The sequence below is a fragment of the Lepidochelys kempii genome, chromosome 16 (assembly GCF_965140285.1).
Source record: "Lepidochelys kempii isolate rLepKem1 chromosome 16, rLepKem1.hap1, whole genome shotgun sequence".
Taxonomy (NCBI): Eukaryota; Metazoa; Chordata; order Testudines; family Cheloniidae; genus Lepidochelys; species Lepidochelys kempii.
In genome coordinates this window covers 9009240-9035508 of record NC_136395.1, presented here as the reverse complement: position 1 = coordinate 9035508, position 26269 = coordinate 9009240, and the positions used below count along the sequence as shown (strand labels likewise).

Sequence of the window (26269 nt, the reverse complement as noted above, 5' to 3'; positions counted from 1 at the left end):
GAGTGGATACAATGATGAGGATGGATTTATCCTCATTTGGTGGGATTTAATGTTCAGTGAGTTTATGGTTCCAGTTCATATGGTCCAATGGAAAAAGTCTCTCAGTCCCTTTCCCATAGTGGATGCACGATGTTGTACCGGCTCACACCTCCTGGTACTGTCGGTGGCCGGTGATGTGTTCTATGTAGATGTGACTATCACTCTCGCTGTTAACTCTTAAAAACAGGGCAAAGAAAGCCTATGCAAGCCCTATACCGCAGCCCCAATGCTCTTTTCTGCTCCTTCCCACAATGTCAGTACAAATAGCCTCAACGGATTTCAAAATAAGCAACTTGCATCAGTTATGTTGAAAGAACTGAAATTATTCTTTTTTTTAAGCCAGGAGAGTTCGTCCTACTGGATTGTAAACAACTGTAAAAGCAGAGTTTGAATCTCTCTCACACTGATGTTGTGAAGATAAATACATTAAAGATTGTGAAGTGCTTTGAGAGCTGCTGATGAAAAGCAATGTTTAAGAGCTAGTTATTATTACCTAATCCACATGAGTCTCTCTCATTCACTTTAACTGTATTATTGCTCATGGAAGTAGTTTAAAAGAGCAGGATGTGTGTCATCTGATTTATGACAGACTCCAGAGGATATATTGGTGTGGAAAATATTGCAAAGCATTGAATTGAATTGCAATGGGCAATTACATCCCAGTTCACTGTGGGCAAATCTGGACTAAAATTTCCATGCAAAAGGCAGAAATATTTAAGCCCTTTCATGGTGTGACCTGAACTTACAAGAGACAGGAAATTCAGGTGGGAGGTTGAAATGTCTTTCTTAACTCACCCTATTGTGTCGAGATTTTCCAGCACACACACGGTTGTGGGGGACTCCAGGAAGAATTTGGTGTAACTGGACAAATTGCCACTGGAGTTTTAGTCTTGAGAGATGTCTATAAATACAAAGCCCCTGACAAAAAGCCATATTGATTGCACTTCCTGATCACCGCTGGGGGAATTAATTTCTGCCCATATCCTACATTTCCTGTGAGTTCAAATCAAAATGTGGATGTTGCTTTAACATCTCTTCTATGTAGCATCAGGTTTCAAGATTTAATAAAATAAGTATAAATAAATGAATAAATAAAAAGAATTATAAGCTCCATGCTGCTTTGATGGCAAAAGCTAGAAAACTAAAGGGAAAAAATGGTGCACCAGTTCACACGCATGCATACTACATCAAGCATTCTCTATCAAGCATTCTTACAACTACAATACCCACCTGCGGAAGTGAAGAAACAGATTGACAGAGCCAGAAGAGTACCCAGAAGTCACCTACTACAGGACAGGCCTAACAAAGAAAATAACAGAACGCCACTAGCCATCACCTTCAGCCCCCAACTAAAACCCCTCCAATGCATTACTAAGGACCTACAACCTATCCTGAAGGATGACCCAACACTCTCACAAATCTTGGGAGACAGGCCAGTCCTTGCCTACAGACAGCCCCCCAACCTGAAGCAAATACTCACCAGCAACTACATACAACACAACAGAACCGCTAACCCAGGAACCTATCCTTGCAACAACGCCTGTTGCCAACTGTGCCCACATATCTATTCAGGGGACACCATCACAGGGCCTAATAACATCAGCCACACTATCAGAGGCTCGTTCACCTGCACATCCACCAATGTGATATATGCCATCATGTGCCAGCAATGCCCCTCTGCCATGTACATTGGTCAAACTCGACAGTCTCTACGTAAAAGAATAAATGGACACAAATCAGATGTCAAGAATTATAACATTCATAAACCAGTCGGAGAACACTTCAATCTCTCTGGTCACATGATTACAGACATGAAAGTTGCGATATTACAACAAAAAAACTTCAAATCCAGACTTCAGCGAGAGACTGTTGAATTGGAATTCATTTGCAAATTGGATACAATTAACTTAGGCTTGAATAGAGACTGGGAGTGGCTAAGTCATTATGCAAGGTAGCCTATTTCCCCTTGTTTTTTCCTCCCCCCCCCCCACGTTCTTGTTAAACCCTGGATTTGTGCTGGAAATGGCCCACCTTGATTATCATACACATTGTAAGGAGAGTGATCACTTTAGATAAGCTATTACCAGCAGGAGAGTGGGGTGGGGGGGGGAAGTATTTTTTCATGCTTTGTGTGTGTAAAAAGATCTTCTACACTTTCCATTGTATGCATCCGATGAAGTGAGCTGTAGCTCAGGAAAGCTTATGCTCAGATAAATTGGTTAGTCTCTAAGGTGCCACAAGTCCTCCTGTTCTTTATGCATACTACACAAATCTTACAGTCAGTCACTGAGAATAGACACTAATCTTGCAGAACCTGTCGAAACATACACCTGCATTCCCTGTTGAGTGATTGCAGCAGCAGTGAATTGACTATATTTCCCCCCGAACTCAGCCAGCATCCGTTATTGTACTGTTGCACAAAGATATCTGGGGCCATTAAGACTTTGTGAAAGTTAAAGGAAAACCAGCATATTCATTTCAGCTTCCCATTCAAAATGTGGGGAAGACTCGTATCCAATACATGACAAAGGAAAAAGGGGGTAGATAATTTATGGTTCTCTCAAGTCTCCACAAAGTTGAAACTAAAACATAACAAATGACTGGACAGTTGCTGGGAGAAGCTCCAGTCTGGTCTGCCTAAAATAAGACCTACCTGTTTTGTTAAGAACTGGGGACGTATGAGTGTACCCATTATGTATCTGCTGTTAGTACAGGTACTTCAGAGGAATAGATCCACACTTAACTTTCCTTCTTGTTTATAAGGGCAGGGCACACCGGATGAGCAAGGGCAAGCATGGCATTTGGGCATGTAGCGTCCTTTGCTAGGAGCAGAGATGTCCAACCGCCTGGCTTTTGTTTTGGTAGGGTTACAGCAGAATTTTCTAGGCTGTTTTATCCCCAGATACACGTGGCTGTCTCAAGATCTGGGACAATCTGAGTGAACTGATGTATTTAAAAAGAGGGGGGAAATGTGTAGGTGAGGTTTTAAATGGCTCACTGACACCCACAAACACAGCCCTTAATTGCAGGAGGAAGAGAAAGTTGCGGAACCTTGTCTCACCCTAGGGACAAGGCTTTTGCCCCTGGCTGGGGTAGGGGGGCCACACCCACCCAACCTCAGGGCATCCTTCCCAAATCTAGGACTCCCGGTGGTGGGTGAAGTTCAGCGATGGGTGCTGCGAGTGTCACAGCCATAGGTGTGTAAGTGGTGGTCGGGGACATAGGGGTCCAATCCGGACTGTTCACAAAGGCGGCCCCTGAGCTCCCTGCTGTCCGAACAGACTAAAAGTTGGGGATTTGAGTGCATTGATTAGGTAGAAAATATTCCCCTCCCCGGCCTTTCCCCCGTGGCGGAGAGAAACCCAACGTGAAGGGCGGGTGCAGAGGGCGGCTGGGGGGATCTCAGCGCCCCATTGTAGGGGGCTCTCTGGGTTGGGTGAGGTTTTAAATGACACCAAGCTGCAGGGCTGGCCCGCCGCGCTGGAAAATCAAACCGGCCAGCTTCCTCCCCAGCCAATCAGCCTGCGGGGCTGCCCATCGCCAGCCAATGAGAAAGGAGAATGCTAACGAAGTGACGTCAACCGAGAGGGGTGCCCCCATTCAGAAAGAAAGAAAAAAAAAAAATGAAAGAAACCCGCGGAGCCGAGCCAGGCGGCGTTCCCCGCGGAACTGGGTGTAACCATCTCCAGCGCGCCGAGCCCGCGGCTGCCCCGGGGTCCGCGGCCCCGATGGCTCCGGAGCGCGGGGCTCGCTCGCTGCCCTGCGGCACTGAGGGGCTGCCCAGAGCCTTCCTGCAGAGCCTGCGGACCCTCTTCGACATCCTGGATGACCGGCGGCGGGGCTACGTGCACCTGCGGGAGATCGAGTCCCGCTGGCAGGGGGCCGAGGCCCGGGAGCTCCCCCCCGGCGTGCTGGAGGGGCTGCGGCAGGCGGCCCCGGCCAGCGGCTACCTCACCTTCGAGAGGTTCGTGCTGGGGCTGCGGGCCTCGCTGCTGAGCCCGGCGAACGGGGGTAAAGCGGCCCGGCCGGGCCCGGGGGGGGGCGACCCCCACGGCAAGGCGCGCCCCGCCGCCCCCAAGGGCGGGCCGGGCCGAGGGCAAGGGGAGCCCAGGCCGCTGGCCGAGAAGGGCAGGTACTCGAGCGGGCTCGCCGGCAGCTCGTCCCGGAGCATGGAGAAGATCCCCAGCCCGCCGGGAGCCCCCGCGCACCGGGCCGAGGGGGACCGCGGGGGGCAGAGCCACGGCAGGCGCAGAGGTGAGTGCGGCAGGGTCGGGAGGGTGGCTGGAGATCCGCCCCCCGGGGTGGGGGGTATCTGCGCCCCGCTGGGGCGCTGGTGCTGGCTGGATTGAGCCAGACCCGCTTTCCTCCTCCCACACGACCCCTCGCCGCTCCTGCGGCTAGAGCCTTCCCCTCGGCAGCTTCTGCGCAGGCTGCCTGTCCCTCCCAGCCTCCGGCTCGCCTTCGATTCGGCTTGGCTGCTCTGCTTGGACCCCCAGCCCGTGCTCCCTCGACCTTTTCTCACCCAGGTGTGGAACGAATTTTATGTGCACCAAAGTACATAACAAAATTCATGTGGTGGGGTTGGGGGCAGAGGGTTGGGGTGCTGGGGGCTCTGGCTGGGGGTGCAGGCCCTGAGGTGGGGATGGGGGGCTCAGGGCTGGGGCAGAGGGTTGGGGTGCAGGCCCTGAGGTGGGGATGGGGGGCTCAGGGCTGGGGCAGAGGGTTGGGGTGCAGGGGTGTGAGAGCTCTGGCTGGGGGTGCAGGCACTGGGCTGGGGCTGAGGGGTTTGGGGTGCAGGAGGGTGTTCAGGGGCTATGACGGGGAGAAAGGGCTCCCCGCAGCAGCACCTGGGCTGTGGGGGGGAGGTGCCTCTTCCCCGCCTCGGCAGCTCTGGGGGCTGGGGCTGCAAGACAGGCGCCTCTCCCCCAACCCTACCAGTTCTGGGCCGGGGAAGGGTCACCCCGGCCGTGCTTGGGGCTGGCCACAGCAGAGTTGGGGTCGGGGGAGGGGTGCTCCGGCTGCCGCAGGTTGGGGGCTGGGTAGGTGGGGATGCGGGGGCGTCCCGGCCACAGCTGGTCCCTGGGCAGGTTCCTTGAGCGGCGCTCAGTAGGCTGCTGTGTGGCCGCGCAGCTCCAGGGAACGTAGCCACCACCTTGTCTCGATTAATGCCCTCGCACCGCCCTGGCCTGAAACTCCCAGCCTGACTGGTCTCTCCTCCTCTGCCTGCACGGCTGTAGCTGAGAGCCACTTTCGAGTTAAAGGAGTAATTTGGGGATGGGGGTGTCTCTACACTGGCAACAAACAGAGAAGCAGGTGGCAGGATTTGGGGCCCCTGCTCTTGGGCCATGCTCTGCCACCCATGCTCATGTTGAGTAGCATCCAGCTCCATTGACTTCATTGAGACGACCTGAAGAAGAGCTGTGTGTAAACTCTGAAGCGTGTATCTCTCGCCAACAGAAGTTGGTCCAAGTAAAGATATGACCTTTCCTGCCTTGTCTCGCTCAGATCCTGGGACCGACGTGGCTCCAACAACACGGCATGCAGAGTAAGGGCCGGTTTGTCGGCCTTTCAAAAGAGTCATTGAAAACTACTTGGCATCTTGAAAGATGGCTTACTCAAAATGTCTGTTACCTTTCCGTGTGAGCAAGAGTATCACTATCTGCCCAAAGATGCTACTCACTAGGAGTAAGGATGGTAGTGTGTGGCTGTGTGGATACCAATTGCCTGCATTGGTCTTGTGGAGTTGTATGATTTTTTTTAAATGATTATTATTTCTCCTTCCCCGCCCCCCCCTCCCCGCCTGCCAGGCTGACATCTGTCTCTCAGAACCTGCATTCTGACAAAAACCAAAATAAAATAAAAATGCACCAGATTTTATTGTGATTGAACGTTGTGGGTTTTAAAATCCACCACGGTCTTCAATATATAACTTCTTTTCCCTGCTTGAGGCTATTCTGGTCCTTTGAGGGGCATGAATGAATCTGGGAACATTGGCTGGGGGAGCGGGTAAGGTGAGGTGCTGAGGGGGACGATGAAATCTAGCCTGGCTCCCCAGAATCATGTGGAGGAGTAATTGCAATATTCACATGGAGTGCAGATTACTGGATAAGTGCCATCACGCTCTTACAGCCTCATCTGCTTTTCCTGAAGACTTTGGTGCAGGTTATTTTCTGCTGGGCTGTGATCTGGTCATTGGCTCTGAAATATCTGACCCTTCGGATGGTTTTCACATCAAGAAAACGCTTCCTCTGGCGTGGGGAAGTTTGCTGAATTTCCGCAGGTGTCACAACAGCAATTTCATAGTTTCAAATCATGAAAAGGACCACTGCTGCTGGATTGCTCCGGTAGAGAGGGCAGAAGGCCAGGGTGTGTCCAACACCTGCAGCTCTGGTTTCAAGCAGTGCAAACCTGTTTCTCCCTCTGATGTAAGACAACAAAAAATTCACTCCCTATGGGCCTGATGCAAGCCCATGAAGCCAGCGGAATTCTTTTTACGGACTTCAGATCAGGCTCTGTACAGCATATCTTACACAATATATACTTGACTCCAGTTTCCAGCTCCCAATCCACCACTGTTGCCCCTTTAACTTGTACTCCTCATCATGTGGTGACTTGTCTGTTATAGTGATGAACAAGACCTATTAGGGGCTTAACATTAACATGCCCATAGTTGTCCTGTTGCCTAAAGTGATGTAGGTGACATCACGTGGGTGGCTAGAAATGCAGCCGTTCAGAAGTTGGTTCAGGTTAACTGACTGATCGCCATGTCTTGTGTGTCAGCGAAAGGGCCCCTGCTAGCTGAGCAAATGTGACCGAACGAATGGCCCAGTTAAGTTGGATAACCAACGTGGTGGTAACACAGACTCTCAACCGTTTTTTAATTTAATGGGAACCTCATCTCAACGGAATGATTGATCTTGTGGATCAAGCCCCATTCGTGACTGCTGAGGCCACCTGCCCTTTTGTTTGGGATCACATAGCATCCCTGTTGCTATTACAGCAATTGCGTAAATGGCAAAGAACATTGGGAAAGCATGCCATGTGTACTTAGTTGTCTTTTAGTGCTATTGAACTGCTGAACTAGCAAGTGCTCCGCATGCCTCCTGTATTTCATGGATCACAGTTCAAGAAGTGCCCTGTTATAACTTACAGCCAATCATTTTTATTATACCTGGTTCTGGGACCGCAGAAATTGCTCTACTGGATCGGACCATCTAGCCCAGCATCCTTCTCCTATAGGGGCCAGCACCAGCTGCTTCAGGGGAAGGTGTAAGAGATCCTGTTGTTTGCAGGCAGTTATGGGATAACTAACCAGAGGGAAAGTTTCTTGTATTATAAAAAAGAGGAAACTGAGGCTCAAATAAATCCAACAATTCATTAGAGAGAGATCAAAACAGACTGGGAGCTTAAGATGAGAATGTTCGTCTGAGTGCAACTTAGTTCTGCTCTGAATTCCAGTAAGCTGTGGAAAAGGTGAGACTCAGAACTTGCTGCAGAGATGAAATGTGGCAAGAGGACTGATTTTCAATTTATTGGCCTTTCGAGCCGGTGAACATAAGAACTTGTGCTGACAGTCACTGAACAGGGTATCTGTGCCTCAGTTTCCCCATCCGTAAAATTGAGATAATGGTACTAAAAGCGCTTGGCAAAAGAGGTGAGATCTACTAATGAAAAAATTTACATAAGAAAGGGATAGATAAGACAGAAAATATCGTATTGCCTCTATATAAATCCATGGTACGCCCACATCTTGAATACTGCGTGCAGATGTGGTCACCCCATCTCAAAAAAGATATACTGGAATTGGAAAAGGTTCAAAAAAGGGCAATAAAAATGAGGGAGATGGAACAGCTTCCATATGAGGAGAGATTAAGAAGACTGGGACTTTTCAGCTTGGAAAAGAGATGACTAAGGGGGGAGATATGATAGAGGTCTATAAAAATCATGACTGGTGCGGAGAAAGTAAATAAGGAAGTGTTATTTACTCCTTCCCATAACACGAGAACTAGGGGTCAACCAATGAAATGAATAGGCAGCAGGTTTGAAACGAACAAAAGGAAGTGTTTTTTCATACAATGCACAGTCAACCTGTGTAACTCTTTGCCAGGGGATGTTGTGAAGGTCAAGACTAGAACAGGGTTCAAAAACGAACTAGACAAGTTCATGGAGGATAGGTCTATCAATGGCAATTATCCAGGATGGGCAGGGATAATGTCCCTAGCCTCCATTTGCCAGAAGCCGGGAATGGGCGACAGATCACTTAACGGTTACCCTTTCCGTTCATTCCCTCTGGGGCACCTGGCATTGGCCGCTGTCTGAAGACCAGATACTGGGCTAGATGGAGCATTGGTCTGGCCCAGTCTGGCCATTCTTATGTTACGTTCTTATGCGTTTGTGGCAGGGAAGGGGATGGAACCCAGAGCTGCTGCTGAATTTCAGGCTAGTGCCTGAACTACTGGCCCATCCTTCATCCCTCCCCAGCTCATGACTCACCTGGGATTTGCCCTTGCCATGCTGAAGCTCCCGTCAGTTGTAGTGGCCCCTCTTTGAGTGCTAAGGAGGGGAAAGGGGAGCACAGGCAGGAAAATGGAAACAGGGCAGTTATCTGGGTGGGTGTCTTGTTATAACTTCTATTGCACAAGCCAAACACTAACCATCGGAGGGTAAAGAAGAAACTTCCCCCTTGGGCAGTTTATGGCATAATTGCCTGGTGGGGAAAGTGTAAAACTGCCATGAGGCGTCTGGCGACAAGGTACTGCTGGCGACAAGACGCTGGGCTGCTGGTCTCATGTTCCTGTTTGAACTTAGACTGGACAAGGCACCTGTCCATGGTCTGCAGAGAGCAATGCTGCACTGGCAGAGCAGGGGCCTGGATGGCCTAATAGGTCCCTTCCATCTGTAACTGCTGATGAGTTGATTCCTCTCCCCCGGGGAACGCTGGCTCACATGCAGCATCTGGTCATTAGCATGATTCTTGCTTTATCTTCTGTCTTTCATCTGGCCCAGCTCAGGTGCACAGAGGTCAGTCGACTTGCCTACGGCTACCCACTGAGTTAGAGGGTCAGATGGGATTAAAATCCAGAGTCTTCGCTCTCGGCAGTGTCCAAATCTGCAGTAGACACAAGCCTGTAAAAGCAGCATAAGTCGCTGTGGTTGGTCATTACCTCTGTGATGCTCTTCGTCCAAGTGGGCTCCCATATATGCTTTAAGGATTGGTTTAATGAAGAAAACCAGGATTGCCTTCAGGAAAGAGGTCTGTGTGCCAAGAGGCAGGGCAAGCTGCAGAGGTGAAGTGGGCGGGAGGTGAAAAGGTGAGGGGGTGCGAGGGTCTGCTGTGGGTAGCAGGGGAAATTGGGGTGCTGGAGAAAGGGGAGGCAGCAGGAGTGAGGAAGCAGGCGGGCAGCTGTTGCCCTGGAAAGAGGGGTACTAGCTTCAGCTCCTCGCTGTAGGACACTGGGCACAAGCAAACTCCTTTGTGCTCTCAGGGCTAATCTAGCTCCTTTGGCACTGATCACACCTGGGAGCCATGGGGGTGGGGGGGTGTTTGCTATAAAATCATATGGATGAACTTTACAGCTGACTCCAGTGCTGTGCAAAGTGGCTCCACCGAGAAGGAAACCCATTGAAAGCTCTGTCTCCATACATTCAGGAACTGGTCTCTGTGCTGACCCAGTGGCAGATCGGCTGCTGCTGATCTGGAAAATCATGTGAGAGCTTTGGGGGTGACCTGGCGTGCTCCCTGGGCTGGCGGGGGAGGGGATCATAGACCGCAGGAGCCAGGGTAGGGAAGAGGCAAACATCTGGTGTTGAACAATGTAGAACAGCCCCAAGCACGGCAGCTTATGCTGGAGCCAGTGACTTTGCATGGAGATTAGAAGGGCTGGCAGCACAAGCCTGGAGAGAACTAGGCAGCGGGAGTCATTAAGGGTCTAATTGGCCAGGTGGTGACTAATGCAGTGTTTGGCTGGAAGCAGCCTGCCCTTTATAGGAGACAAACGCCAAAGTCGGTCATGGCCCTCGTGAAATCAAATGGGCTTTATAAGCCCCTTGAATCCCATGTGTACAGCTGACCCACACACCCCTGGACTGACCCACCTCTCTGGTCAGGTGGAGCCAGTGGCATGTCCTCGCTCTAATCTACCCTACACAACTTTTTCTGAAGGCCCCGCTCTGCCCGCTCTCCCTAGCGTGTGCTGGTGGATTGGTTGTTTCCAGCCATTGGGGCCGGTGGGCGAGGCAGCCCAGGTCATGGGATCACCTTGGCCCTGGTGACTGACCGAGAGGGTTTGCAGGAGGTAAATGTAGCTTTTCGTACTGAATGCACCTGACCTGTGTTGACCAGAAAGAAACTGAACCCTCCTGTCTCCCCGTGCCCGGCGTGGCTCCACCAAAGGACAGTCTCAAGCTCTGAGACCAGTGTGCCCAGCAGGTCGCTTGTGGAACCCAGAGTGGATTCCCCTGCTCCCTACGCCCCCAAGCAGCACCTTTGCGTAACAAACCACGGGCACCCTTCACCAAAGGCGCCAGTATAATTTAATGGGGTGGCTCTTGGCTGTCTGGTACTCTCTATGAGCGCAGGAGGTCACATGGCAAAAGGGGGAAGGATCGACCTGCTTCAGAGTCACTGGCAGACTAAATGTGGCAAGGCCCCTAAGCAGGCCAGGGGGGTCTATGGATAGTATCTCAGTTAGCTGCCAAGCTCTGCTCCTTAACGGAATCTTCCAGGAGAACCTCGGTGGGTCTTGTTTGCCCATCCGACTGGCAGCGTGGGCTGCCCACTCTGCTGATGCGACAAGGATCGTCCTTTGACGTGTGGGTAGCTGAGGGTTTGGGTTCTGGGAGGAGGTGGTGTCTGGCATCTGATCTCCCCTAAGGTGGTTCCGTACCAGGGTCAAATATGTTTGTTCTTGGCCCCTGGAAGGGTTCGAGGTTGGATTTGCATGAGTGCTGGGTACAGATGGTGAGGTGAGGGCTCCTTTCCCCTGCAGTGAGCTGGAAAATGTACTCTTCCTTCATTCCCCACCAGGGTGACCAGACAGCAAGTGTGGAAAATCGGGACAGGGGAAGGGGGGGTAATAGGCGCTTTTAAAAGACAAAGTCCCAAATATTGGGACTGTTTGTATAAAATCGGACATCCGGTCACCCTATTCCCCACCCTCTGTAACGTGGGGCTGACTTCTTAAGTTGCTAAACCTGTTGGTGCTGCTGCTATTGGGAGCTGTGATTAATTCTCCACTCACCCCCGCCACCCCTGGATAGAGAAAGTAGAGGTGAGAGTGTTACGTTCTCCTCCAGCACTGGCTCTTAGTACAAATGTGAGCATTGGCCGCTCGCTGGTGGGCCCGGCCCTCCGCCTTCCCTGACTTGAACCCGTGAGATCCTGCCCCGTGGGAGTAACTGGGATGTAAGATGTGCATTGCGCCGCAGCACACGCGGGGCAGAAGATCATGCGCTCACATGAGACCTCTGCAATACCCAGACATGGCCAGGTGAGTGGCTGCCGGAGCAAGGCTGAAACCCCAACCTGCAGACTCCTCTTTGGTGCTCAGCCAGGACTTTTAATGGGTTAAACGGTCTTTTTAAATTGTATTATTTATTTTTATAAAGGGTCTAGAATATATGGAGAAATCCTCTGATCCTCTCGTGTAGGGTGTATGTCCCTGCATGGAGCCCTCTTCAAAACGTGCATGTCCTTCCTCCATTGTAGGTGCCGATGGGAAGCCCACAGGACAGTCCCATGGCGAGGGCAACGGCACGGGGGTGGCGGACGCTCGGCGGCATGAGAGAGGTCGCGGTGAGCACCGGAGACACACCATCACCAACGGGGTGGACTATGGCATGGTAGGGGAGCAGTTCTGGCCTGGTTACCCAGCCACTGTCACTCCTGCCAGGAGTAGCTGTAACCACTAGGAGCTCTGCTGTTTGCTACTTGGTGGATGTACTGGAAGGAGAGCTGTCCAGTCTCGCTCTTGGTCCACGCTGGGTGTTTTGGGGTTACACTTGTCCTACGGGGCAGCATGACCTTGGGGTTTGTGGGGCATTAGTGAGAGAGTCCGATATTTCTTTTAACATGTATTGATTGCATCACTGCGCAGTCTCTTACAAGTCACCCTCTGTCCTGCAACATACGCCAAAGGAACGGTCAAGGATGCTAGGTAGCCTGTAAACGCCTAATGCTGTAGTGTGATAATCAAATGGATGGGTTTGTACTGCTGCGTCTCCGCAGAGTTAAATGCTCCTTTGACTTTGAAATGCTGTGGCAGAGCATGGGGGCTTCAGAGCAGAGATTCATGTTTTAGTCTTTTTCTTTGCAAACATACCAGATAAATTAAATGCCAAGACATATGTTGCCTAGTACAGGCTCAGTTGTATTCTGTGCTGGTGCAAAGGGATCTGTCTGGGCCCATGTCACTTGAGGATCAGGGCCTTAAACTCCTGGGGCTGGATCATGTAATCTATGAAGTCTCCTTTGCACTAAAACTGCTGTAGATGGCTGGTGGAGAATTTCTCCTCTGCAGAGGACTCTCTACCTTCTCCTGTCCCAGCCACCACTGGCATGGTGGGGAAGGGTTGGAGCACAGTGGAGCAGAGGTCCATTATGCCTGATCCTCAGCTGGCATAATCCCCCCCCCCCCGCCCCGCCCTGCAAGAGACCTTTTGTCAGTGGTAAGTTGGAGTTGCACCAAGGCCAGGGAGCCTGTTCCCTCTCTATGGCCCCATAGCAGGGTGGAGACTTGGCCCCTGGAGAGCCATGGCGCGCAATAGAAGTACCTTGCGTAGATAGAGAGCAAAGTACTCATGATATTATCAGCTCACCCACGCTGCTCATGATCCCAAATCCTGCCTATGGGCAGTTTGAATTAGTAACGTTAATGGAAGCTCCTGCCTTTTCTGTACCTTGTGTGCAATGTAATTTACATGATTTTATCCTAAGAGTGCCACCCTGCTGCATTGGTTCTTTCCCTTCTCAAATGTCAGTATCTATTCCCCCCGCCCCCCAATTTGAACGGAGCTGACGGGGCATGTGGGCTGCCTTTGTGCAGAATTGATTATGTCGGCGCAGCGGCTGTCGGCCACATAACACGCTCTGATTCCTGGCCTGGCCCGCCCCAGGGGTTAGTGGGGGCTTTGCACACACGAATTAGGAGCTCATTTGCTAAAGCAAGCTGCAGCAGCGCTGAGAATTAATTCCTTTTGATCACTGTGGGAGCTGGAGCAGGGCGTGGGCTGTGAAGCGCTTGCAGGGGAATGATAGGAGCCTGAGGAATGCTATGCTTTCTACCTCCATTCAGCCAGACTGGACACTCTGGGTTGCTGTTTCTGGGATGGAGAGGGGCCCTTACTTGGATAGGAGTCGGCTTAGGGGAACTCCCGTACTCCCAGCTCTCTGATGCAGGGTTCAGCACTGTGGATTGCAATCACTGACTTCAATGCTCCATGTTAACATTTGCTAATAGGCGCAGCTGGAGAAGCGAGGTACGCTGGCCTTGTGGCCTGGGACTCAGCAGATCAGGGTTGATTCCCATCTGTCGGGTCGTGGGCAAGTCCCTTCCCTGGTCTGGGCCTCACTTTCCCCAGCTGGAGCATGGTGGTAATGGCACTGACTGACCACTGGGGTGTTCTGTCTGTCTGGGGTACTTCTCTGGCCGCCAGCACCATAAAGTCTGAGCTCCTCACAGGCTTTACTCTCTCGATCCTCGGAGGCAGGGCAGGGCTATTATGCCCATTTGACAGGTGGGGAACTGAGCCAGACAAACTAAGTGGCTTACCCAGCGTCACGCAGCATGCTTTTGGTAGAGCAGGAATTGAATGCCGATCTCCCATGGACCAAACAAGTGCTCTAACCACTGGACAAGCCTTCCTCTCCTCTCTCTCAAGGCTGTAAAGTGCTTTGGGAGCCTTGGGCAGAGGGTGGTTATTCCTGATCAGCCTAAAAACAAATCCGTCCCTTCCTGGAATACAGATTCGTTGGGTAAAAGGTGCTGGACACCAAAGCCCTCTCTGAATCCCTAGCACCTTGCTACAGCCCTCTTGTGCCCCAGCAGTGGGAGCGGAGCGTGGGGCTGACCCCTCTCGCCCGTGTGCGCTGGGAGTGGCTGTGCACTGGCCCCAGGACAGTGTGTATCTGGCTGGCTTGTCTTTCACTGAGTCCATCGATCGGCCTATTCCCCAGTGGCTTCTCTGCAGCTTGGGCGAGGCTTTTTACGAGAGGTTAAGCTCATTCATCCATGAGCATCCTGGGCTGACATGCCCCCCCTGTCCAGGCCATCCCCACTCGAGTGGAAGGAACCCCTGCTTCTTCCTCCCATCCTGGAAGCTGCCTCCGCCAGCATCCGTAACCCACCCGCCTCCCTTGCCAGCTGACTAGATGCCTTCCATCCGCTCGCCGAGCAGAGATGCCATTGTCCCACCGGCGAGTGGGATGTTGTCCTTTCCTCCGGTCACCGCGGTAACTGGCACGGCCAGGTTCAGGGCAGGGCGTTTGGCGCCAGGCTGCGGACACAGCTGGATGGGCGTCCTCGCGACTTACAGCACCCTCTTCGTTCCTCTGAGCAGCAGCCTGTGCAGCTCCAAGGCTTTGCAGTTCTTCCTCTGGGTATGTCCCGGGCAGTCCGCTGGCCTGTCTGCTCAGGTTGTGACTAAGATGGATAGCAAGGGATTGCTGTGGCTGCGGGCGCCTGGCAGGCTGCATGAAGCATTGGGAAGGCTGATAAACCTCCAGTCTGTCCCTCTTTTAAAGAAGTGAAGTGCATGCGAATGGCCTCTGGGATTATGAGCTGAGTCCCTCTTATGTGAGCCCGCTATATACCCAGAGTATGAGACGCGTGAGCAGCACTCAAGTGGTGTCTAAACTTGCCTTCTCCCCTCAGTAATACTGAAATCCCTGGATGCTCACAGTCATCTCCTGCTCTGCTGTGCTCAGTTCACAGGCCTGGCGGGTCAATGTTTGAATTGCAACCACATCTTGTGTTTGAAAAAGCGAAGCCCGGAAGGGTGTGGGCTCTGGGCTGTGTCTGCGGGTGGGGTGCAGCCTGGAGGAGCAGGGATTTTGGGTATTTAGCTTCATCACGATGTGGCCGTTTGAAAAAGATTTTTCTGTAATGGCTTTTTAATAGTTCTTGCTGTTGCTGTGTAGGTGTGCACTCAATCACTTCCTGCGATGGTTTTAAACATGCAGTTGCTTGAGTCCCTTGTTTGTACTATGGCTGCTATATACAGCTATAGACGCTTTCTTCCAAACATCTCAAAGTGCTTTTTACTTATTTGTGTTAGGAGAATGCTTATAGGCCCCCACTTGGCTCAGGACCCCATTGTGTTAGGTGCTGTACAAATGTATAGTAAGAGACCGTCATTTTCCCAAAGACCTTACCATCTAAATAGGTGATAATAATGGTAGTACTTTTCATCAGTGAATCTCAAAGCTCTTTAGACAGGGAGATAAGTATCATTATCCCCATTTTACAGATGGGGAAGCAGGCACAGGGAGGCGAAGTGTTTCCCAGGGTCACAAATCAGATTCCAGGTTAGCATCTAGGTCTCTAGCCCACACTGCTGAAGCCTTGCATTGTCTCCAGTTGGTAGGTGCTCCAGAAATGAAAGCGCCAAAACTTGATTTGACAGGGAGATGCATAGTTCTGAGCTTTATTCCTAGAATCCTAGAAGATATGGGTTGGAAGAGACTTAAGGAGGTCATCTAGTCCCACCCCCTGCTCAAAGCAGGACCAAAACCAACTAAATCATCCCAGCCAGGGCTTTGTCAAGCCAGGCCTTAAAAACCTCAAAGGAAGGAGATTCCATCACCTCCCTAGGTAACCCATTCCAGTGCTTCACCACCCTCCTAGTGAAATAGTGTTTCCTAATATCCAACCTAGACCTCCCCCACTGCAACTTGAGACCACTGCTCCTTGTTCTGTCATCTGCCACCATCTGCTTCATCCCCTTTGGAGCCCCCCTTCAGGTAGTTGAAGGCTGCTATCAAATCCCCCCTCACTCTTCTGCAGTCTAAATAAGCCCTGTTTCCTCAGCCTCTCCTCGTAAGTCATGTGCCCCAGCCCCCTAATCATTTTGGTTGCCCTCCGCTGGACTCTCTCCAATTTGTCCACATCTGTTCTGTAGTGGGGGGGCCCAAAATTGGATGCACTACTCCAGATGTGGCCTCACCAGTGCAGAATAGAGGGGAATAATCACGTCCCTCGATCTGCTGGCAATGCTCTTACTAATGCAGCCCAATATGCCATTAGCATATTGTTGATTACGTCTACTGGTGTCCTGAGGTCATAGTTTGACTTCTGTATGTGGTGGGGCAGCTTTAGCCAGGCCAATGGGACTGCATGGCGGGGGGGAATTCCACGCCTACCTGAGGCTTGCAGTTTGGGGGGCAATGCCTCTCCTGCCCACTCCCCCCCCCCCCGCCCCAACTAAGCCCATTCCTGAGTGGGCAGGCTTTGTATCCACACCCCTTTCTCTGGGTTCAGGGGAGCATCCCTCTCTTCCAGACGTTGGGAAACAAATACCCCATACACAGCTTGTGCCCGTGAGGCTAATCCACGAGGCTGGTGCCACGTCTGTTCTGAAATCTGAGACCCCACAGCAGGGTCTCTGCAATGCTGCCTGCAAAATGGGAGCTTGGGCTCTCCAAGGGTGACCAGCTGGCTGAGAACTCCTTGTGGGAACCTGCACTATTCATAGTGGGAGTTCGTTGCTTGGTCGCTTGTTGCATTGCTGCCGTGACGAGTGGGTTCCCCAGCAGCCTTTGTGCTGGGGCTCCTCCAGCGGGCAGTGGTGCCTCGGGTCAGAGTGGGGTGTTCTCGCTCTTGTCCCCACAGCTGGCTGGCTACCTCTGGGTTGGGTTGCAGCCCCTCTGGAGCGTAGCACTGGGGTGGCTGAAAACCTGCCAGTCTGTCCCTCTTTTATAGAAGGGGTAACATTAATGTGAGTCACCTCTGGGATTATGGGGTGGGGGTTCCCCTCCTAATCATAGTGCAGCAGCCTTGGAGGAGGGGGGGAAATACCCCAACTTGTCTGGAGAGCCATCTTCTCTACCTGGTGGCAGCTACAGCCGTGCTGGCTGGAGAGAGAGAGGAACCACACCCCCATGATGTCGTGTGTCTGCTATGCAAACAAAGGTGGGGGCAGAGACAGCTACACTTTCTTGCTTGCTGTCCATGGGAACTGCGCCCACTTGGTTTCTGGGCCATTGGCTCTCGCTGCGTCCCTGATTCTTTCTCACATGAAAAATGTTCCACACAGTGTGAGTTTGCAGCCTTAAACTTCTGTAAGGTGGCTGCTTTAGGCACCAAAGCTAGAAGATGTTGGCTTAAATGACCAGGGATTTTCAAAGGAGCCTGTGGAATCTGGCACCTAACTCCCTTAAATATCTCTGAACACTGCCGTGTAGAGCACCGGAGTATCTGAGATCCAGTATCATGCACTGGAGACTAAACTTCAGGTTCCTGTAGAGTGATAAGGGAAATGCTTTATTGCAGCTCAGAGGAGGAAATATCCTGCCATGGATGCATGGGCTATTGAGATGAGATCTCCATGCAAAGGTTTCCTATTGACCCAGACACTATTAAGCCACTATTTCTAATTGAGCAACAGGACTGATCTAATGTGGGGCAGGGTGGACGCTACAGCCTGGGGGAAGAAGGAAGGAAGGGTGTTCAGAGGGGAGACTCTCTCATGACCTGCATTTGGCTCAACCTAGCCGAGAAACCCGCTTCCCATGGAGCAAGAACCTTCTGAGTAGTAGTGATCTGGGTATGAATCTGCTCTCTGGTTGTCGCTCTTCCTCTCGATTTGCAGCAGCTGCATGATGGATCAGACTGGTGTGTCATGGTCCCCACCTCCCGTTAGGCCAAACTCAAAGGACATTGAAACATAATACTGAAAGATATTACATGGAAGATAATACTTAGTCCTGCCATGGGTGCAGGGGTCTGGACGAGATGACCTCTCGAGGTCCCCTCCCGTCCTACAATTCTATAAGCTGGGTAAAGGGGCTTTTTGTGGATCTGACCAGACAAACATGTCCATATAACTCTGATCTAGCTAGTCTCTTGGATGCAAGTATGGTGCAGCGGTAAAGGGACACCTAGACTTGCTGAGAAAGGAGGCTCCCATGAGTGATCCCCACCCCAGAGCTTCTGATTGTAGCCAGGCTTCATATTCCAGTGTAAAGAAGCCCCATGCTACAGTTCTCCATGTCTGTTCTAGGTCCACATCCTCTTGAAGGCTGGTTATAGCTGAATGTGCAGGCTGACGGGATGCCAGGGTCCATGAGAAGGGGGGAGGGGGCAGAGACAAGCTTTCCATCCCTTCACTTATCAGCTGATGTCAGGATGCCCAAATCTGGCAGCTCTTTCCCTAAAGGAAACCAAACTCTTTGCTCCTGCTTCTCTGAAGCTGCCACCGGGGAAAGGGGATGAGCCACCTTTCACCTGTCTTGTCCTTGCAGGGGTCTGCAGCTGGTAACTGAATTCCTGCATGTGCCATGGCTAGAGGCAGAGCTTCTCCTCTGTGCTTGATGTGATCATGAACTGGACCCAAATAGTGTAGTTGGACCAATTGGTGGAGCCATGTGATGCTCCTGTCAGAGCTCCCGTAGGTGGTGCCCTGGCTGGGGCTATCACCCTAGTAGCTTCTCAGTCCATGTGGTTTCAGTAGCCATTGGGTAGAGGCCAGGATGTGGCAGCTGTCTGGGGACCCCCAGCCCTGGGTTCAGGACCCATTCCCAGGATGGCAGGAGGCGTGATTGACCTCCCCTAGGTTTGGATGGAGGGGATATTAAAGTACCTGGGTTTTGTGTCTTGCAGCTGAAGCAAATGAAGGAGCTGGAGCAGGAGAAGGACTTCTTGCTCCAGGGGCTGGAGATGGTGGAGCGGGCCTGGGAATGGTACCACCAGCAGATCCAGACAGTGCAGGAGCGCCAGAAACACCTGGGGAAAAACAAAACCACAAATGTGAGTGTGGGGTTCGCTCCAGGGACCGTCTCGCCTTCGAGTGCTCTGCCTGGGGGGCGCTGGATAAAGGACTGGTTAAATCCGGAGATTGGAAAGACCCCAAGTTCTAGTATCACTTCCCCTTAACGATCTAATGGAGACACGGGGTGAGATCTGCCGAAGCACTTGGCAATGATACTCGCTCCCACTGTAGTCAGTGGAGAGTGGGTACATGTGGGAATTGCACATTTGGAGGGGTCAGGGCAGCTGGGATCACTCAGCCTGCGAAGGGGAAGAGACATACGACAGGTCACTTCTCATCCTCCTCCTCTTTCTTACCTTGTCCCACAAATGAGCTGAGAAGCTGCCCGGCCTGTTACAGGGAACCCTGCTTTGCCCAGCATGGAGCTAACCTGTGGGACTTAATCGCAAGCTCAACTCAGCTCTTGTGCCAGCAGGAGTCACTCCTCTGGCCTCAGCGGCATCACTCCTGCTTCCACCCAGGCAAAACTGTAGCCAAAAAGGCAGTCGAATGCTCAGTGGATTGTTTTCTTTTTGGAGAAGGGTCCAAAGCTCTTAGGCCCAGATCTGCAAAGGGATTTAGGTGCCTAACTTTATTCATTTCAGTGGGAGTTAGGAGCCTAAATACCTCTGAGGATCTGGGCCTTAATGATCATTAATCACCCCGATAGCTCTGCAGATGGGAGATAATGAAGGGGATCACCTCTGTGGCATTCAGGAAGGATTCCTCGCTCCCTGTGTGCACACGCATACCTATGCCTCCTTGCCCAGCTGGCTAGGCCATGTGTTTATCCTGTCACCCTCTGACGCATGTGGCATTGGTCGTTGCCCCAGGCAGCGTTCCAGAGCAGGAGCAGAGATGTGGCCGGACCAGGATGGTTTTGTAAATAGAGATGAGAGCCCCAGCAGCCCCCTTGGCATGCACCCTCCTGGGCTATCTGGAGAAATGCACATCCCACCCCAGCCTAAAGTCAGCATTGGCTGGAATATTCCCTTCCACCCACCCAGTTTGCCAGCCAGGCTGGTTCCTGAAAGATGAGTCCTGTGGAGTTACGATGAAGGCCAGAGAGCTCTCGGGTCATCTCTGCTTGCACATCACAGCAGCATGAAGTCCTGGAGAACTGGCTCCTCATTCCACCTTCCCACCCTTGCGTCTTCCAGGACTTCTTCTCAGAGGGGAACCAGAGCCACCTGGGTCACCTTCTACCCAAGCTGCAGGAAGTGAACCGCTGTCTCAGAGAGCTCCTGTCCACCTCGGGGAAGGTGAGAGCGCCATACTGGTAGCACCGGTGCTCCTACTCCCAGGGCTGGCCGCTCTTATCGTTCTCCATTTGATCAATGGGAGCAGTGTATAAAGGGGGCCACCAGACCAGAAACAGAATTAATATGGCCCTGTAGGGATGCCTGGGCCCTCAGCTGAGAGACCAGAGCAGGTGTCTGGAGACTCTTGGACCTAATCTAGCAAGGGTTTGGAGCCCACCTGGTCTATGGGACGCTTGTAGGTGGTCACAGAGGTGAAGCACTTCAGCAGGATTCAGAAAGGGGTTAGCTGGTACGTGGATAATTAGAACATCCAGAGCTATAACCCTGCCTCCTTCAGGGCTCCAGCCCCTTCCGCTGGGTCTGGCTGCTGTCAGAGAAAGGCCACTGGGCTAGATGGACCCCCTGCCTGATACAGTTGGGTAATTCCTCTGGTCCCAGGTAATGAGCAGTGACTCTCGGGCACGTTCTAGCCCATGGCAGGGCTCTAGAGCAGGGGAGGGCAAACTACGGCCTGCGGGCCAGATCCGGCCTGTCCGGGCTTTCAGTCGGGCCCACGGGATTGCCAGCCCCGTGGTGCAGCGGGGGCTAAGGCAGCTCCCTGCCTGCCCTGACCCTGCGCGGCTCCTGCAAGCGGTTGGCACCACATCCCTGTGGCCCGGGGTGGGGAGGGTTCCGTGCGTCGCCCTCGCCTGCAGGCACCGCCCCCCGCAGCTCCCATTGGCTGGGAACGGGGAACCGCGGCCAACGGGAGCTTCGGAGGTGGTACCCGCAGGTGAGGGCCGCGCACGGTGGAGCCGCCTGCCCCGCCCCACCTCCAGGAGCCACTGCCAGACATGCCGGCCACTTCCAGGAGCGGCGTGGGGCCAGGGCAGGCAGGGAGCCTGCCTTAGCCCTGCTGTGCAGTGCTGCTGCCCCGGTGCCGCTCGAGGTAAGCAGCGCTGGGCTGGAGCCCGCACCCCAAACCCCTCCTGCCCCCAACCCCCTGCCCTGAGCCCCTTCCTGCACTCCGCCCCCCCTCCTGCACCCCAATCCTCTGCCCCAGCCCTCCATTCATGGCCCTGCATACATTTTCCCCACCCAGATGTAGCCCTCGGGCCACAAAGCTTGCCCAGCTCTGCTCTAGAGACTTTAAAACAAAGTCTCTATGCTGTGGGAGGACAGACCCAGATTGCAAAGGGACCCAACGAGATCCTTGCTGTGGGGCTGGGCTGCAGACGCCTCGGGAATGGGAAGCCCTGCACCCCTGGGATGTAACCCAGCCGCTGCACCTGTCATGTCACGGCCAGTTTCTTTTCCTCTCCTCCCTCTTTGCTGCCAAATGTGGCTCTCCACTGCTCTCAGGTGAGTAGCCCCCTGATTCTGGGGTGAGGGCAAGGACATGGAGGTCTGCACAGCTCATCGAAACCCTGGTGCAGAGGGCAGGTGCTGAGGGATGAGCTCCCTGGCTGCCCCGGCTGGTGAACTGAGTCCATTGGCACCATGCTCCCGCGCCCCCGCCCCGTGCAGCTTGCTGTGGGTTAAGCAATGAGGTCGCAGTGCCCTCTGCAGGCTGAGCTGTGTATTGACACGCCAGGCCGACCTGCATCTAGTGGAGACGGGTCAGCGAGGCATCAGCTGCCAGGAGGGCTGTGACGGGTGATCTGCATGGAGAGCCCAGCCCTGGCCCGAGGCGGGGAAGCAGAAAGCTAGTGGGGACAGACTGCAGAAAGATTAACTCCCTCTCCTTCCCAGCCTCTGAACTCCTCCTCGTCGGCACTGACCAGGCAGGTCCCTGCTGCCCCCACGCCGCCTCCTGCCCTGGCAGGGCCCCAGCAAGCCATCAGTGTGCTGAAGGAACAAAACCGGCTTCTCACCAAGGTGAGGGGGTGGAGGAGCTCCCCCCCCACTGGGAGGGGGTCAGGAGCTTGGAACTGGGGCCAAAGGAAGGGCAGGGGAACCGGGAGCCAGCCCCCGTGTCAGGCTGGGAGCCAAAGGGACGGGCCCTTCAGGGAGGAGGTTAGCTGGGGGAGAGAGGAAGGCTGCGGGAGTGGGATCCAGGCCTCAGAGAAGGGCATAGATGAGAGGGGAACCCTGCACAGCAAAGATACTCGGAGCCCCCCGATTAAATGAGGCTGCTGAGTGGTGTCGTCTTCTGGTTCTGCCATCTCACCACAAGGCACAAGGGGCCTGGACAGCTCAGGGAACTGAGCACTTCAGCTGGAGGCCATCTCACTGAGGCTGGTGGTGGTGGAAACCTGGTGCCAGCTGACAGCTCTGGCTTCTGTGAAATGGGCCGGGAGGGTGGGGGCAGGTGTACCCGGCGCGTGACCTGCCTTGTAGACCGGCAAAGCAGGGACTGGTGACCAGGGACTGCAGTGAGAGCTTTGGGCCTGGCGCTCTAAACCGCCTGGGGTTTGTGCTGGCCAAATGAAACTACCTTGAGTTGAGGAGATCCAACTGGTCAGCCAGGGTGTCTGGGGAGGGGCAGGACCCTGGGAAGGGCTGGCTGCCCACGGGGAACGCTCCCCACGCTCACCAGGGCTCTGCCTCCTTCCTGTGCAGGAGGTGACCGAGAAGAGCGAGCGGATCACCCAGCTGGAGCAGGAGAAATCCGCCCTGATCAAGCAGCTGTTTGAGGCACGGGCCCGGAATAACCATGAAACAAGCCAGCTGGACTCCACTTTCATCTAGCCCCCCTGCTGACCTCCCACACCCCAGGCCAGGGCTCTGGGGAGGGGTTGGGCAGGGACACCGCTGCAAAAGCAGCCCCAGCCAGCCTACCTCAGTCGCCAGGTCTGAGCCTCCATGGGGCCTAGGCGTATTGTGGGTTTCTATGGGGCCATGACTCCTGCCCAAGTCTCGTTGGTTCCCTTGCTCCTTGGCGATGCTGCGCCTCGTTTGTGGTAGGTCCGGAGGTGCTAGCAAAGCACCTGAATTGATCCCTGTCTGATACCAGAGCCTGTCCCAGGCCTCCCTTGCAGAGCTCTGGCACCTCCTCACATCTGTGCACTGTGACTGGATGGCATCGCCCTCTTGGGTATGCTGTTGCCCTTCTGCCTTGGAAACTGAGCGGGGCACCATGCAAGTCTTCCTGATCCATTTCGCTTGTGGTGAGGGAAGCACCGTACTCCAAAGGTTTTCTCCTCCTTCCAGGTGCTGTTTCTGCAGCTGTACAGTACTCGGGAGGGCAGCTACGGCCTCAGCCCCTTGTGTGACACGGCTGAATGCCGGCTGCTTTCCGAGGAGGACTGTGTATTGCTGCTTAACACTCCTGTTGGCATCTAAGGGGCACAGTGACCACTCAGAGGCTGGTTCCTCACGTGCCTAACCCCTCACTCCAGCACCAGGCTAGCTTGAATGTCCATGGTACTGTCCCAAGCTCCACCCACTCATGACACCAAGACCCTATTTGCAGTAGCTGGTGCAGATCCTCGTGGCATGATAGCCCCTCTCTCGTGTCTGGAGTAGTGATGAAATAGTCAATGTTTACACTTCAACTGACATAATTAAGTTTTGGGGTTAACACCTCAGTGAGATGAATAGGGCAGTTCCCAGCTCTGAGCTACTGTTCCAGGCTGCCTGCAGACTCAGGCACACATCCCTGCATCAGTTACACTCAGTTAACATAGGAAAGATTTTCCTGGTGACCCACCAGGGGTAAAAACTTTTGGTTGGTTGGTTTGTTTGAAATGCACAAGGGAGCAGCTAGCAGGCTCCTGGAGCCAGCCCACTCCATCCCCCTGAACCAGAGAGGTTTCGGGACTAAGATTCCCTACTGAACAAACACAGCCGGAGGGTAGGATGCAGATGGGCTGTTCCCTTCCCTCCCCACTTCTGCCTGCCTTCTGAGGGGTGAAGAAATTGCTGCTTTGCTGGGCTGAATGCTGCAATCACCTTCCCAGGGCATGACCTGTTTACAGGGGTGGATGGGTTTTCTGGAAGCATGAGCCAGGAGGGGCTGGTGCTGCTCAGGGTATTTCCCCTCATGTTTCTCTTCACACTCATCAGCGCAGAACTGTCCAGGATGGTGCCTCAACCAGGCAGGGCCCTAGGATCATATTGTTCTAGCAGCATCTGTGACACTGAAGGACATCGCTGACCCCCATGAGTTTAGCTATTGTTTCCCTCTCCCCTTAATGCTGCCCCCTTTCCATTCTCCCGTCATTCATCCTCCACCCTGCCACCTTCAAATGGGGCAGAAAAGTGGCCTCAAGAAAAGCCTCTTGGAGCTGCCCCCTTTGTCTCCTGTGACTCCTCACCAGCCATAGGGCTGTGCCAGGACATGGTTCTCTCTGGCTCAGGCCTTAACGAAGCTGCCAGCCACCTGCTTCCTCCACCCACCCCAAATCTCAGCCTAGGTGCCTGTGCAAACTGGAATGGACTTTCCTGTCCCCTCTGCCCCCCCCCCCCCAGCATTGTTCTGAGACAGCAGTTTGACAAACCTTCCTCTGATCTACCTGGCTGACTGAAGGCCATAAACCCAACTCCTAAATAGACTGTGAACAATGGTGGGAAAGGAGGTGACCTTCAGCCCAGAATTGTGTGCAGCACCTGGCGCAATGGGGCTCCAGTGCTGATTGGCAGGCAGGGTGTTGCTGTAATGATATCACCTGGCCTGCACGTATCAGAACAGGGGGTCTCTTGCCAGGCACCAAAAAAATTGCTCTGCCCCCTCTAAGGCAAGTTCCCCTTAGATTCTGGGGAGAGCTGCACTGGCAGGAGGCCCAGCTGCTGAGAGTCAGATCTGTTGATCTAGCAGGAGTGAGATCTCTGGGCCTGGTTTTGCTCTCCTGCCCGTTCTCTAGGCTTCACGCCCTCTGCTCTGTGGAGCCGAGCTGAACTCGCCATTCTTGGTCCTCTGGTTCCTGGAGCTGTCACAGGGCGAACTTAATAAAGCCAGGGGTTTCAGGCTATGAGATCACCTTCCAGTTCTGTGCTTAAGTGCATGGAGCCTGGTGTGTGTCTGTTCACACAACAGGTTACCCCTTGGACCTTTTGTTTGGGGCTGTTTCCCTCCATCCCCTCCCATGAGATGTGTGCTCCTGGCCCTGCTGCCTGGGGGTGCTTGTTTCTGTTCCTAGGAGGGGTTAAAGAGGGCTCCCCTGCTCCGGTCCCCTAGCCTGCCCTACCTCCCCCTGCTGCTATGGGCATTATGAAATCCCTCTTGTGAATGTTTACAGCTTGGCCTCTGTAGGCAGCTGCAGCAGTAGCTGAGCTCCTTGGTGAGTTTTTGTATTGTCTAACCACACTTGTGATAGTCCACAGGCTTTTTTTCAAATAAAAAGCAAAAATAACACCGGGGGTCTGTGTTCTCCGCGATCGACGGGCGGTGACAGCTGTGGATGCAGGCACCTTGGTGAGCTAGCCCCCAGGCACCTTGGTGAGCTAGCCCCATCTAGCAGGTGCAGCTACTGCGTTGGGGGACAGCGACCCTTCCTGCAAACGCCCCCAGCTGCTGCCAGAAGAGGGAGTCCTGCACCAGGGAGCTAGTGCTGGATGCTAGGCAGGGTGCGGCTTTTGGCTTGGGTGCGTGTTCTGCCTGACGCAGGCTGAGGTTGGCAATTGGACCTTTGTCTCTGCGGGGGGAATGGAGGGGAGCCGGTGGAACCAGGACTGGTAATAGGCTTTCTTGCCTCTAGAGCTGCAGGAACTAAGGGGTGTATGGGTTGGCCTGGGGCTGCTGAGGTGCAGCCAGGGGTGCAGGGGTTGCATTGTTTGTGCCATCCTGCCGGGCTTCCTGGCTGATGGGGTAACACTGGTGACACCAGGGGTGGGCAATAATTTTCACAGGGGGCCACTCCACAGAGGTTGGTAAGTTGTCACGGGCCGCACATTTCTACTATATGAATGGAGAGGACATGGGGTTTGGGAGGGGGTTTGGATGCGGCCCACTTTTGGGATGGCCTTGCCTGGCATAGACAGCACTAGGTCGATGTAAAAATTCTTCCACTGAGCTAAGGACTGCCTCGCGGGGAGGTGGCTTACCTGTGCCAATGGGAGAACCCGTCCCGTCCGCATAGGCAGTG

At 53.5% G+C, this 26269-nt stretch overlaps 1 protein-coding gene across 1 annotated transcript; it reads left to right on the top strand.

The window, feature by feature from the left end:
• Positions 1 to 3662: 3662 nt before the first annotated feature.
• Positions 3663 to 25504, top strand: SAPCD2 (suppressor APC domain containing 2). The gene is made up of 6 exons (XM_073314538.2): positions 3663 to 4293; positions 11747 to 11880; positions 18855 to 19001; positions 20163 to 20264; positions 21996 to 22121; positions 22806 to 25504. The coding sequence occupies exons 1-6, from the start codon at positions 3663 to 3665 to the stop codon at positions 22932 to 22934; spliced, it is 1269 nt and encodes a 422-aa protein (XP_073170639.1). The 3' UTR covers positions 22935 to 25504.
• Positions 25505 to 26269: the final 765 nt, after the last annotated feature.